This window comes from Oncorhynchus nerka, linkage group LG11, assembly GCF_034236695.1.
Source record: "Oncorhynchus nerka isolate Pitt River linkage group LG11, Oner_Uvic_2.0, whole genome shotgun sequence".
Lineage (NCBI taxonomy): Eukaryota > Metazoa > Chordata > Actinopteri > Salmoniformes > Salmonidae > Oncorhynchus > Oncorhynchus nerka.
The window spans coordinates 44,395,432-44,409,361 of record NC_088406.1 but is presented as its reverse complement, the minus strand read 5'-3'; the positions used below and the strand labels follow the sequence as shown (position 1 = coordinate 44,409,361).

At 43.3% G+C, this 13,930-nt stretch overlaps 1 protein-coding gene across 1 annotated transcript; it reads right to left on the bottom strand.

Annotated features, from left to right (window-relative positions):
- Positions 1–32: 32 nt before the first annotated feature.
- LOC115136958 (atypical kinase COQ8B, mitochondrial-like) lies at positions 33–12,678 on the bottom strand. Its single transcript, XM_029672892.2, has 15 exons — positions 12,582–12,678; positions 12,137–12,318; positions 11,598–11,924; positions 9,453–9,519; positions 9,006–9,077; positions 8,733–8,849; positions 6,804–6,889; positions 6,515–6,655; positions 5,999–6,080; positions 5,746–5,839; positions 5,265–5,406; positions 3,781–3,888; positions 3,356–3,421; positions 1,577–1,663; positions 33–1,268 (listed from the first exon to the last, which is right to left on the bottom strand). The coding sequence occupies exons 2-12, from the start codon at positions 12,314–12,316 to the stop codon at positions 3,814–3,816; spliced, it is 1,383 nt and encodes a 460-aa protein (XP_029528752.2). The 5' UTR covers positions 12,317–12,318; positions 12,582–12,678; the 3' UTR covers positions 33–1,268; positions 1,577–1,663; positions 3,356–3,421; positions 3,781–3,813.
- Between the last annotated feature and the right edge of the window lie 1,252 nt (positions 12,679–13,930).

Genomic DNA, 13,930 nt, shown 5'->3' with positions numbered 1-13,930 from the left:
CATTTTAAACAGCTATCCCGTGACAAAACGTCTCCCTTTTAGTCAACTGTTTATTGCAAGGATAGTCACCCACAGAATAATAATTGATTATGTGTTATGGAGGTGGAGTATGGTCCCAAAGTGCATGGAACAGAACATCAACGCACACATTTATGCGGATGCTTTTTACAGACGGCGTCATCTAGCTGGACTATTTTATCATACTGTTTTCGAGGACATTAGGGTTTCCATCAAACAGTCCTTTAAAATACGTAGAACAATGCTCATCAACATGCCATGGAAATACATTTACAAGACTCATAATAATGCAACCAAAAAAAAGGCAGTGAAATAAACCTTGTATAGAAGTTGTTTCCCGGCCTTAAATATTCCCCACATATTTTGGGCTAAAAAACATACCTGTTGAAGACTGCAATCATATCTGAAAGAGCAATCTTTGTAGTGTGTTACAATAACATCCACCTCACTTTCAGTGTAAAAATGGCTTTGAGGGAAAAACACTGCCATTTTCAGAAACAAAGGCAACGTTTGTGGCATTAGCATTAAAAATTACAGTTCGATGGAAACCATTGGACCAGGGCACATCAAAAATACAATCCAACACTCAAAACATGACCTTTTCCCTTAACAGAGAGACAGCTCAAATCAATTATTTGTACATCAAGTTGGACCATACCTTTACACAATTATTATTAACACTAATCTCAAGTGATTCAAATCACACAAATGCTACAGAGTTTCTTTCTGTGTTCTTTCTGCCTCCCACTCCTTACTGCCAGACCACCTCACTGAGTTTCAGTGGCATCAAGTCACTGACAGAGTCAAAGTGCATCACCCGTATAGTGCAGTTACAATATCTTAAATAAACATAGTACACAGCCATGGGAGTTGGACAGTCAGTTCTCCCCACTAGGGTGCAGTCAGAGAGGGTGACCACTAGTAATGACCTTTGACCCTATCTAGGCCTAAATTTAGGCAGCCTTCTCCTTCTCCAGCCTCCGCTGTTGGTAGGAGTTGTAGATGTCCAGGAACATGTCCTTACAGGCGATTTTGGCACCAAGCTTGGAACAGATGAGGAAGGAGCCGGCCATCTTGCGGTGCAGGGAGTAGGTCTCCTCCGGGGGCGGGGTGAGGCGGTGACGCAGCATGACGGGGATCAGGCTCTGGATCCGCTGCGTGGTGCTCTGGGTGCCAAAGTCAAAGGGGTCAGAGTTGGTGAAGGCCTCGCCTAGAATCATCACTGCCTCCACGTGGGCATCCTGGAACGCCTGGGGAGAGAGGGCATTTCAACACAACAACTCAGTAACACTGAATCTATAACACTTTGTTACTTGTTATAACCATGCATGCACCATTATGGATTATAATATTATACACTTTAATAAGTCATGTCCCTTTATTTTTTTTACTAACTCAAAAGTATAGAACAGTACATGACAATGTATATACCCCAGTAGAAATAGAGGAGAGAGGGAACAGAGAGAGAGAGAGAGGGAAGGGATGTCATAAACCACACATCAAAAATGTATGCGCTTCATGATACCATAGTTACCACTGCACAAAACTACCCTCTTACCTTGGCCTCAAACCCTGTGAGGAACTTAAGGTCCTTGGATTTCTCCAGTACAGTCTCCCTATCTCCGATGGAGGCTGCGTGCACCACCTGGACACAGACAGACCAACTTAAGTCAACAAAAAGGTTACAGAGAACAAAATCAAAGCCATGATTAGATTCTACCTTTGGTAAATTCAACTGATTGTATACGATTTGGAAAGGCACACAGCCGTTTATACAAAGGTCCCACAGTTGACAGTGCATGTCAGAGTAAAAACCAAGCCATGAGGTTGAAGTAATTGTCAATAGAGCTCCGAGACAGGATCGTGTCGAGGCACAAGACACACCAAGACTCTTCCTAGAGCTGGCCGCCCAGCCAAACTGAGCAATCGGGGGAGAAGGGCCTTGGTCAGGGAGGTAACCAAAAGCCAGATGGTCACTCTGACAGAGCTCCACAGGGCCTCTGTGGAGATGGGAGAACCTTCCAGAAGGACAACCATCTCTGCAGCACTCCACCAATCAGGCCTTTATGGTAGTGGCCAGACGGAAGCCACTTCTCAGTAAAAGGCACAACATCCTGCTTGGAGTTTGCCAAAGGGCACCTAAAGGACTCTCAGACCATGAGAAACAAGATTCTCTGGTCTAATGAAACCAAAATTTAACCATTTGGCCTGAATGCCAAGCGTCACTTCTGGAGGAAACCTGGCACCATCCCTATGGTGAAGCATGGTGGAGGCAGCATCATGCTGTGGGAATGTTTTTCAGTGGAAGGGACTGAGAGACTAGTCAGCACCGAGGCAAAGATGAACAGAGCAGAGCAGAGCGAGATCCTTGATGAAAACCTACTCCAGGGAGCTCAAGACCTCAGACTGGGGCAAAAGTTCACCTTCCAAAAGGACAACAACCCTAAGCACACAGCCAAGGCAATGCAGGAGTGGCTTTGGGACAAGTCTCAGCCAGCCAGGCAATGAACAGGAGACCTGGCTTTGCTCCCCATCCAACCTGGAGCAGTGGATCTCAGAATGGGAGAAACTCCCCAAATACAGGTTGCAAAGAGTCACCAAGAAGACAGCCAAGAAGAGAGCCCCAAGAAGGACTTGAAGACCTGATCAAGAAGACATCTCTCATACCCAAGAAGAGACCTGTCAAAAGAAGACTGTCATACCCAAGAAGACTGTAGCGCTCCCCATCCAGACCTGACAGAGCTGGAGAGTTACCCAAGAAGACTGGATCTACCCAAGAAGAAGAATACCCAAGAAGACTGGAGAGTCTACCCAAGAAGACAAATACAGAAGTGTGCAAAAGACTGTCATACCCAAGAAGAGAGTCATACCCAAGAAGACTGTAGCGTCATACCCAAGAAGACTGTAGCGTCATACCCAAGAAGACTGTAGAGTCATACCCAAGAAGACTGTAGCGTCATACCCAAGAAGAAGACTACCCAAGAAGACTGGGCTGTGATCACTGCTTCAACAAAGTACTGAGTGAAGGGTCTTTGTGATAAATGTGATATTTCCAGTTTTTATTTTTAATACGTTAGAAAAACATTTCTAAAACCCCGTTTTTGCTTTGTCATTATGGGGTATTGTGTGTAGACTGAGGAGTATTTTTTATTTTAATCTATTTTAGAATAAGCTTGTAATGTAACAACATTTGGAAAAGGTCAAGGGGTCTAAATACTTTCTGAATGCACTGTAATTGTTAGGGCACTCATAGCAAAAAGGTGTCCAGGTAGTCTGTCCCTGTTCCAGTCCATTTTCCTCCGTTTGGTGTTGATGCAGACGACGGAGGTTAATTTACCTGTACGTAATCATCTGTGAAGGCCTCAGGGTAATCCCGGCACGCACCGAAATCCAACAGAATAATCTGGAGACACAGTGGGCAGAGGTTAAACTACATCACATCCCCACCAAAACAACAATCGCCTCCGTACATGTTCATAAACGTGGGAAATATAGTGGTATGTTCTCATGAAAATGAATGTTACATTTTTTGTACATGTATTCTGTTATAAATTCATTATGAAGCTATTTCATACAAAAACTAGCTTGAAGGTCAGAGTCATGGTATTGATGAATGATAAAGCTCGGAAACCCAAATGGCACCCTATTCCCTACATAATCTGTGCACCCTGTGGGCTCTGATCAAAAGTAGCACACTATATAGAGAATAGGGTGCCATATAGGGTCCCCAGCATCTTGTCACAGGATCACTCGCCCTCTCACCTTGTTCTGCTCAGCGTTGTAAAAGAAGTTGGCTCAGTTGGGGTCCGTCTGCATGAAGCGGAACTCAAAGAGCTCTCTCAGACACAGCTGTAGGATGTTGAAGCAGATCTGGGGGGAGACATTTGAGACCACAGGGGTCAGTTTATCACTCTTAGCCTGCATCCCAAATGGCAACCTATTCCACCTTAATAGAGAATAGGGTGACATTTTGGACACATCCCTACATAGTGAGCGATAGTGTCACCACTCAACTCGGGTTACGGCCCTCTACTGGTCAAATGAGCCATGTGCATAGTTTGGCATCAGAAATGTGGTTTTAGAGCATCCTTTTAACCTCTACAGGATCAGTGTCCTCACCGTGGGCCGGTTGAGCTAACGTGCGCTACAGTAGCTATTACAGTGAAAGAATACCATGCTATTGCTGAGGAGAGTGTACAGTTATGAACTTGAAAATGTATTAATAAACCAATTAGGGCACATTTGGGCAGACTTGATACAACATTTTGAACAGAAAAGCAATTGTTCATTGGATCAGTCTAAAACTTTGCACATGCACTGCTGCCATCTAGTGGCCAAAATCTAAATTGTGCCTAAGATGGAATAATACATTGTAGCCTTTCCCTTGCATTTCAAATATAAAAAGAATATTTTTTCTTTGTATTATCTTTTACCAGATCTAATGTGCTATATTCATTTCACATTTCCACAAACTTCAAAATGTTTCCTTTCAAATGAAATCAAGAATATACATATCCTTGCTTCAGGTCCTGAGCTACAGGTTTGGGTAAGTCATTTTTTGGGAAAATTTAAAAAAGGGTCCGATCCTTAATAATCCTCTCAGTTTTCTGTGGTTTTCATTTCATCCCAATGCCACAGGTGCTGAATCATGAGTGAAACATTGTCTGTTTACAAAGTAAGAACCTGGAACCATTTTAAACCACACTCTACAAATCACTAGAGCCATCTAATAAATATACATGATTCCTCTACTGTAGAGACAATGGCATATGTGATTCATTGCTTCAGGATTTTTGGGGAAATGCCTAATTTCTTCAAATCAATGACAACTGAGAAGAGCACATTATACAGCTGGTCTGCAGAGTCATAGTTTAGCAACCTATCTAATGGTTAAGGCAGAGTTTCCCAAACCCAGTCTTCAGGTTCCCAAGGCGTGCCCGTTTTGGTTTTTGCCCTAGCACTACCCAGCTAATTCAAATAATCAACTAATCATCAAGCTTGGATAATATGAATCAGCTGTGTAGTGTTAGGGCAAAAAAACAAAACTTGCACGCTTTGGGAAAGTTGGGTTAAGGGCAGTCATAGCTACAAAAAGTTCTCCGGTCAGTCAACCAGTCACCGAGTTAGACTAAGGGTAGGTAATGATGTGGCCACAACATCACCCCACAGCGCTACCAGGAAAAAGACCATTCACCACATTCACCCATGTTTATTCTCCTGGGTGGAGATCAGAGGTCAGCTCTTACCTGGTTCCTTGTCTCCTGGTCCAGATCTACACAGCTGTCCAGCGGTACCCCTGACACCAGCTCCATGGCCAGAACCCTCTTTCCTGACAGCTCGTCCACCACAAATGGCACGTGGAAAAATGGGTCATCTGCCAAAAGTGACCTGAGGCAGACACAAATCAAATCTGCTCAACAGGACTAAACTGGTACATTACTATGAATCACTATACAACAGGCACACAAAATGGACTACCATCAGATTCACAGTGTATTAGAGAGAGTATCATCTTGATAGTAACTAAACTAAATAAATCTAGAAAATAAAATGAGGGCCAGCATCCCCATCTGAGGAAAGTGGTATTTTAAGTGGTATTTAATTTATAGTCACTGTATAGTAACATTTGGATACACTAAGAGGACTACTATAGGCTATTCAAGTTAATGAGCAGTCCTTCTGAAGAGACTTCATGCTTTATGACAGACTCAGAGGTGTAGGGCTTACTTAAAATGCTTGGCACTCTCCGCCTCTCTCTTGTAGTCACACTCCCATGCCAGCTCTCTTTGAAGGACCTCTAGACTACTGTCTGCAAACAAGCCTGCAAGAAAATAAATGTCAACATCAGTGAGGCAGCCTCCTCATGGCATTCTCCCAAGCACTACAGAGGTGGAGCGTTGAGATCCTTTTTGTCTATAAGTTGAATAAATTCTTATTATCATCATGTTATTACAATAGGTTTAGATCTCTGAACCCTTACCCTCTGGTAGAACAAGACTCATCTTCAGCACAGACATCAGGTTGTTGATGTCACTGTGGATGCTCTCAGCTACTCCTGGGTACTGCAATGGAGAGAGAGAGAGAGAGAGAGAGAAGATCAAAGACTGTCTGAGAATATCAATAATTGAATCTTAGAGCTCCCATGACAAAACAGAGAGAATTTCTTCACCAGAACAATAAACCTTTTTTTTTTACAAGTTAATGTTTAAAAAATTTTTTTTTTTAAACACACCCAACCACTAACTAGGGGTCGGGATGTTAAGGAGATTGTTTTTTTTCATCCAAAGATTTTACAATGACAAATTAAACCTCCTATATTCATGGGTCAGTGACTGATACCATTACTATACTATTGCTACCATTACTATACTATTGCTACCATTACTATACTAAAGCTACCATTACTATACTAAAGCTACCATTACTATAGCTACTGAACCTGGCATTGGAGCCTGGTTCTCTTTGGATGTCAAAGGATATTTATGGGATCCCTCACCTGGATCTTCATGGCGACCTCCCTGCCATCTTGCAGCATCCCGTGATGAACCTGGCCAATTGATGCGGCGGCGAAGGGCTTGTCCTCAAACGACGACAGCTTCTCCCTCCAGCCCGCACCTAGCTCCTCCTCCAGAACTTTCTGCAGTCACATACCCAGCAGAGGGGACATCAGTCTAGAAGTCCAACACAATTCCAATACGACTTGCAAACAGTCAAATATATGGAATGTCTTTCTGTACTATACAATAACTGAAGATCAAGAAGATATGAGTGTACGCATGACGCACATTCATCTGCCAGGCGGGCATGAAGTCCGCGCTCTGTCGGACCCGCTCAAAGATCTTCTGTAGCTGGGGGTTTATGAAGGAGTTATCTACCGGGAAGAACACAAGTGTTAAATTGACCTAGTATACAGTGCATTCAGAAAATATTCAGACCCCTTCCCTTTTTCCACATTTTGTTACATTACAGCCTTATTCTAAAATTGATTAAATATTTATTGGTTTCCTCAATCTACACACAATACTCTAATGACAAAGTGAAAAAAAATTGGGGGGAATTTTAGCAAATGTATTCAAAATAAAAAACAGAAATGCCTTATATACCTAAGTATTCAGACCCTTTGCTATGAGACTTGGAATTGAGATCAGGTGCATCCTGTTTCATTGATCATCCTTGAGATGTTTCTACAACTTGATTGGAGTCCACCTGTGGTAAATTCAATTGACTGGACAGGATTTGGAAAGGCACACACCGGTCTATATAAGGTCCCACAGCTGACAGTGCATGTTAGAGCAAAAACCAAGGCATGAGGTTGAAGGAATTGTCCATAGCGCTCAGAGACAGGATTGTGTCGAGGCACAGATCTGGGGAAGGGTACCAAAAAAAATGTATGCAGCATTGAAGATCCACAAGAACACAGTGGCCTCCATTCTTAAATGGAAGAAGTTTGGAACCACCAAGACCGTTCCTAGAGCTGGCCGCCCTGGCCAAACTGAGCAATCAGGGGAGAAGCGCCTTGGTCAGGGAGTTGACCAATAACCAGATGGTCACTCTGACAGAGCTCCTCTGTGGAGATGGGAAAACATTCCAGAAATACAAACTTCTCTGCAGCATCAATCTGGCCTTTATGGTATAATGGCCAGACGGAAGCCATTTCTCAGTAAAAGGCACATGACAGCCCGCTTGGAGTTGGAGCCAAAAGGCACCCAAAGGGCTCTCAGACCATGAGAAATAAGAATCTCTGGTCTGATTAAACCAAGATTGAACTCTTTGGCCTGAATGTCAAGCGTCACATCTGGAGGAAACCTGGCACCACCCATACGGTGAATCACACTATTTTTTTGTTGTTGTACTGCATATGTGTTTATAGTTTTGTTTAATGTTGTGTTAGTGTATGTAAGTGGTTTTGTCTGAAACTTTGTCCCCCTGCTGCTATTGGACAAGGTCTCTCTTGGAGACCAGGTCTCTCTTTACAGGAAAAACCGGTATAAATAAAGGTCAAATTAAAAAATGGTGGTGGTAGCATCATGCTGTGGGGATGTTTTTCAGCGGCAGGGACTGGGGAGACTAGTCGGGATCGAGGAAAAGCTGAACGGAGCAAAGTACAGAGAGATCCCTGATGAAAACATGCGCACAGGACCTCAGACTGGGGAAAAGGTTCACCTTCCAACAGGACAAAGACCCTAAGCACACAGCCAAGACAACGCAGGAGTGGCTTTGGGGCAAGTCTCGAAATGTCCTTGAGTGGCCCAGCCAGAACCCAGACTTGAAACCAATCAAACATCTCTGTTAGAGACCTGAAAATAGCTGTGCAGCGATGCTCCCTAGTCCAACCTGACAGAGCTTTAGAGGATCTGCAGAGAATGGGAGAAACTCCAAGCTTGTAGTGTCATACCCAAGAAGCATCAAGGCTGTAATCGCAGCCAAAGGTGTTTCAACAATGTACTGAGTAAAGGGTCTGATTACTTATGCAGATGTGATATTTCCATTTCTAATACATTTTCAAACATTTCTAAACCTGTTTTCACATTGTCATTGTGTATAGATTCAGGGAGAGGGAAAAAAATACAATTTTAGAATAAAGTTGCAACTTAACAAAATGTGTAAAAAGTCAGATGGTCTGAATATTTAGATGCAGCATAACCATCGAACAAGTATTCCATTTCATCAAAGTTAACGTGGTGGGTGACAGAGGGGAGGGTAGATCACTATACCTTGTATACTGAGCATCTGTCCTATTTTGAGGGCTGCCCCTCTGACTTTGCACAAGGTGTTCACTATCCTCTCGGCATTGGCCTCAGACAAGAGAGGTGAGTCCAACAGGGCACCCTCTGAGAGAGACATGGTGGAGTTTATTACAGTTAATTACAAAACAAAACAAACTTCAGTCAGTCCAGCCTGGCAGCCAATCGTACAACCTCCAGAGCCAAATATCATGCAGCTTCTTCATCTCAGGGTCTGTTTCAGAGATGCATGGAGAAACCTACCTGCACGCTTGGCGCCCATAGATTGCTTCGCCACCTCTACAATGGCACCTAGTCCCAGCCCGACTGCCAGACCTGCCAAGGAGGCAGACATAAGGAACTACGGTAAGTGTGCCTACCACTATATGCATTCACTTCTGAGACACACCGATCACACAGTAACATGTACCATTTAAGATGAGTCACAGAGAGCTTGGTGTAAGTGATCGTATAGAGGTATACTTGACTCAAGGTCATAGGGACAGGGCTGTGCAATGACGTCATGACTATAATAGTTGATTTAAGAAAGTATAAGAAATATTGATTGATTGTAATATAGCTGCATGCTGGCTGGGACATGTTTCCTTAGACATCGGTTGTATGTCATTCTAGCAATAGAATCCTATAGCTGTACCTAATACAACTTCAATATCTGGGGGTGATTTACATTAATTGCAGTGAAACGCTTACCCCCGAAGTTAACCAGCCTGCTGATTCTCGTGGCAGGGACCTTCCTCTCTCTTGCACGATCACTAAGCTGTAAAAATTAGAATGTTAAAATGGTAACAATCAAATTTGCTAATTTGAGCTAATGCCAAAGGACAACACTGCACTTTAAGACATGTTATATACACACATATATATACACACACACACATACATACCACACACAGTGGGGCAAAAAGTATTTAGTTTGCCACCAATTGTGCAAGTTCTCCCACTTAAAAAGATGAGAGGCCTGTAATTTCCATCATAGGTACATTTAAACTATGACAGACAAAATGAGAAAATCACATTGTATGATTTTTTAATGAATTAATTTGCAAATTATGGTGGAAAATAAGTATTTGGTCACCTACAAACAAGCAAGATTTCTGGCTCTCACAGACCTATAACAACTTCTTTAAGAGGCTCCTCTGTCCTCCACTCGTTACCTGTATTAATGGCACCTGTTTGAACTTGTTATCAGTATAAAAGACACCTGTCCACAACCTCAAACAGTCACACTCCAAACTCCACTATGGCCAAGACCAAAGAGCTGTCAAAGGACACCAAAAACAAAATTGTAGACCTGCACCAGGCTGGGAAGACTGAATCTGCAACAGGTAAGCAGCTTGGTTTGATGAAATCAACTGTGGGAGCAATTATTAGGAAATGGAAGACATACAAGACCACTGATAATCTCCCTCGATCTGGGGCTCCACACAAGATCTCACCCCGTGGGGTCAAAATGATCACAAGAACGGTGAGCAAAAATCCCAGAACCACACAGGGGGACCTAGTGAATGACCTGCAGAGAGCTGGGGCCAAAGTAAGAAAGCCTACCATCAGTAACACTACGCCGCCAGGACTCAAATCCTGCAGTGCCAGACGTGTCCCCCTGCTTAAGCCAGGACATGTCCAGGCCCGTCTGAAGTTTGCTAGAGAGCATTTGGATGATTCAGAAGATTGGTAGAATGTCATATGGTCAGATGAAACCAAAATATAACTTTTCGGTAAAAACTCAACTCGTCGTGTTTGGAGGACAAAGAATGCTGAGTTGCATCCAAAGAACACCATACCTACTGTGAAGCCTCCTTCCATCAGCAAGGGCATAGAAGATGAAATGTGGCTGGGTCTTTCAGCATGACAATGATCCCAAACACACCGCCCGGGCAACGAAGGAGTGGCTTCGTAAGAAGCATTTCAAGGTCCTGGAGTGGCCTAGCCAGTCTCCAGATCTCAACTCCATAGAGAATCTTTGGAGGGAGTCGAAAGTCCGTGTTGCCCAGCAACAGCCCCAAAACATCACTGCTCTAGAGGAGATATGCATGGAGGAATGGGCCAAAATACCAGCAACAGTGTGTGAAAACCTTGTGAATACTTACAGAAAACGTTTGACCTCTGTCATTGCCAACAAAGGGGAAATAACAAACTATTGAGAAACTTATTTTCCACCATAATTTGCAAAGAAATTCATTAAAAATCCTACAATGTGATTTTCTGGAATTTCTCATTTTGTCTGTCATAGTTGAAGTGTACCTATGATGAATTACAGACATCTCTCATCTTTTTAAGTGGGAGAACTTGCACAATTGGTGGCTGAATAAATAAGCACTCCCTAACCCGGACTGCGCTAGGCCAATTGTGCGTCGCCCACGGACCTCCCGGTCGCAGCCGGTTGCAACGGAGCCTGGGGGCCCAGTCTCTGGTGGCACAGCTGGCGCTGCAGTACAGCGCCCTTAACCACTGCGCCACCTGGGAGGCTGGTTCTATAACATTTTGGATTGACTGAGAGAAATTGTTTGTTCAACAATAAAATTAATCCTGTGGAATACAATTGTTCTAATAATTGTGCACGCAGCGTGTGTGTGTGTGTGTATATATATCAAATTGGTTCATCAAAGATTTTTAGATTTACAATATTCATGAGAAGCAAAATACAGTAGGCCTACATATAAAAACAGCCATTGGATACTTCTTTAGACATGGGGAAATGATTTCCTAATATAGCACAGACCAACTTAAACCCCAATGTCCCAATCATGATTTACACCTACAACATAAAAACCCAGTCAGTGGAACAGCCCACACATGAGATCAAAGACAATCAGGAGGTAAGCCTACACCACTGACCTTCTGCTTAACAATAGGCCTGGCAAATGCCTGCTTGGACTCCCTGGCCTTCTTGATGTCCTCTGGGGTGAGTCTGGCCACTACTGAGTCATGGAAAAACCTGCTGTGCCATTGCGTCGAGGCAATGTGCAGGAACCGGGCACTTTGGCCGGGCCAGCCTGCTCCCCTTGAACCCCCAGCTGGGCTGAGAGGCGCTCCGCTGGGCATCTCTGTGGCCTCTAGGCCTGGCGGGAATTCGGAGCCCACCGCCCATTTAGCAGCCTCGTCTGGATCCATTTCCTCCCATCCCTCAGCATCAGGGAACACATCCTCCTTGATGGACTGTTGCTGAATATGGAAAAAGTCACATTCAGTGCCTCATTCAATGTCACTCCAGGCAATATACACCATGCTGCATGCAATTGTATTTGGCAGAGTATTATAACACTTTATGTAGCCTAAAAGCTGTAAAGGACATTGAACTGTGATTATGTCTCAAATGTCCATCTATCTATTTGATGTGTGGAGAAAGGCCCCCCTTCTCTCCCATTTGAACATACCATGGCAGCACCACCCATGACTGTGCCCATCACGCCCTCGACCACCTCCTGGGCAGCTTTGACGCCAGTGCCCAGAGTGGAGTTACAGGCCATTAGCCTCAGCATCTCCCCTTGTGTGTTGGTAAATGCATGGCCAACCTTCCCTGCTCCCCGCAGCACCTGAAACACCTCAGCTAGCATAACTGGAAAGACAAACACATGCACACTTTAAACAATCTAGCTACCAATACATTTAGTCTAAGCTTCGCTTATCATTGAAGATGATTCAGTGAGCATGACATGTAATACAAACACGTGTGACTGAGACCTGCACTCATGAGCTAAGGCTTTAACTGTTGTTCACACTAGCTACTATATTAGGCTTCACACCCAAACACCAGAGCTAATTAATCACTTAGTTGACTTTATCTAGTTAAAATATACAGAGGAATTGTCAGTCACTTACTATAGAAGAAGGGATGCTTCCTATAAACCGTGGAGTAACAGACGGCTGTCCTCTTGCCCGTGAAGTAGATAGACGCTGTTTTGCAACAACTTTCAAACCCGGAAATAGAGCTTTGACTAAATTGACAGACGTGCCTGTGGTCCAACTGCGCCCCGCGAAATATGAGAAGGCGGGCATAATATAATTAGACCAATCATACGGCACGTTTAAATTATTTAACGTATGATTAACGGATGAAAGTATGTCCACTGAACAAATCAGATAAGTGACAGGAGAAGCTACGGTAACCCGATGGCCAATAACTTTTAAAGGGCGTATCATGTTGGAGCAGGACCAAAATGCAAGTGTTTGGAATGTAGTTACAAAATCATGAGGATGGTGCTGATGCTTAGTAGCGTGTATTTGTGTTTGAAAATTTGACCAAGAAATATAAAATAATGTATCTTTCGTCTCGCTGTCTTTCATAAGACATTCAATTCACAAGAGGCTGAATGTATCTCATCAGAAAAAGCATACGAGCGAGCGATACAGCGCCCCTCTGTCTCTGTATGTGTAGCCCATCTATCGGATGCTATGTTGCAGCAGCCAGCCAGCGTCTGCTCAAAAAGAGTACCCTTCGATCACACCGACAGAGGGATTGCGTTTTAGTACAGTACACCAGGATTATATTAATTTCCAATGAAACACTGCGTTTGCCTTGCAGCGTTGCAGAGGCAGTTGCAGTGCGTTTTGTGTGGTGCATACATTGTATTTATCGAACGTAAGCGTCAAACTGTCTGGTAGACGGCTTGGCAGAAATGGTAGCAGAAGGCAAATGCTGAACTTTTGTTTGGACACATATCCAGATGATGCTGCTTACTATTTTGCGGAATGATACTACAGTGGGGCAAAATGTTATGCAGCATTTAACTAAGGTAGAGAAACAACTACATATCACAGTCATAGCAAGTAAAACGATTGTTGTTACTGTTACTTAGAATGTTGTTATAGTGAAGGCATGTACAGTGGGGCAAAAAAGTATTTAGTCAGCCACCAATTGTGCAAGTTCTCCCACTTAAAAAGATGAGAGAGGCCTGTAATTTTCATCATAGGTACACTTCAACTATGACAGAGAAAATGAGAAAAAAAATCCAGAAAATCACATTGTAGGATTTTTAATGAATTTATTTGCAAATGATGTTGGAAAATAAGTATTTGGTCAATAACAAAAGTTTATCTCAATACATTGTTATATACCCTTTGTTGGCAATGACAGAGGTCAAATGTTTTATGTAAGTCTTCACACGGTTTTCACATACTGTTGCTGGTATTTTGGCCCATTCCTCCGTGCAGATCTCCTCTAGAGCAGT

Excerpts from the sequence above, each read along its gene's own strand:
- LOC115136958 (XM_029672892.2), bottom strand. The coding sequence starts at position 12,316 with ATGCTAGCTGAGGTGTTTCAGGTGCTGCGGGGAGCAGGGAAGGTTGGC. Across the intron at positions 6,081-6,514 it reads AGGTCGCCATGAAGATCCAG|TACCCAGGAGTAGCTGAGAG; the intron begins GTGAGGGATCCC and ends TCTCCATTGCAG. Across the intron at positions 3,889-5,264 it reads ACCAGGAGACAAGGAACCAG|ATCTGCTTCAACATCCTACA; the intron begins GTAAGAGCTGAC and ends GTCTCCCCCCAG.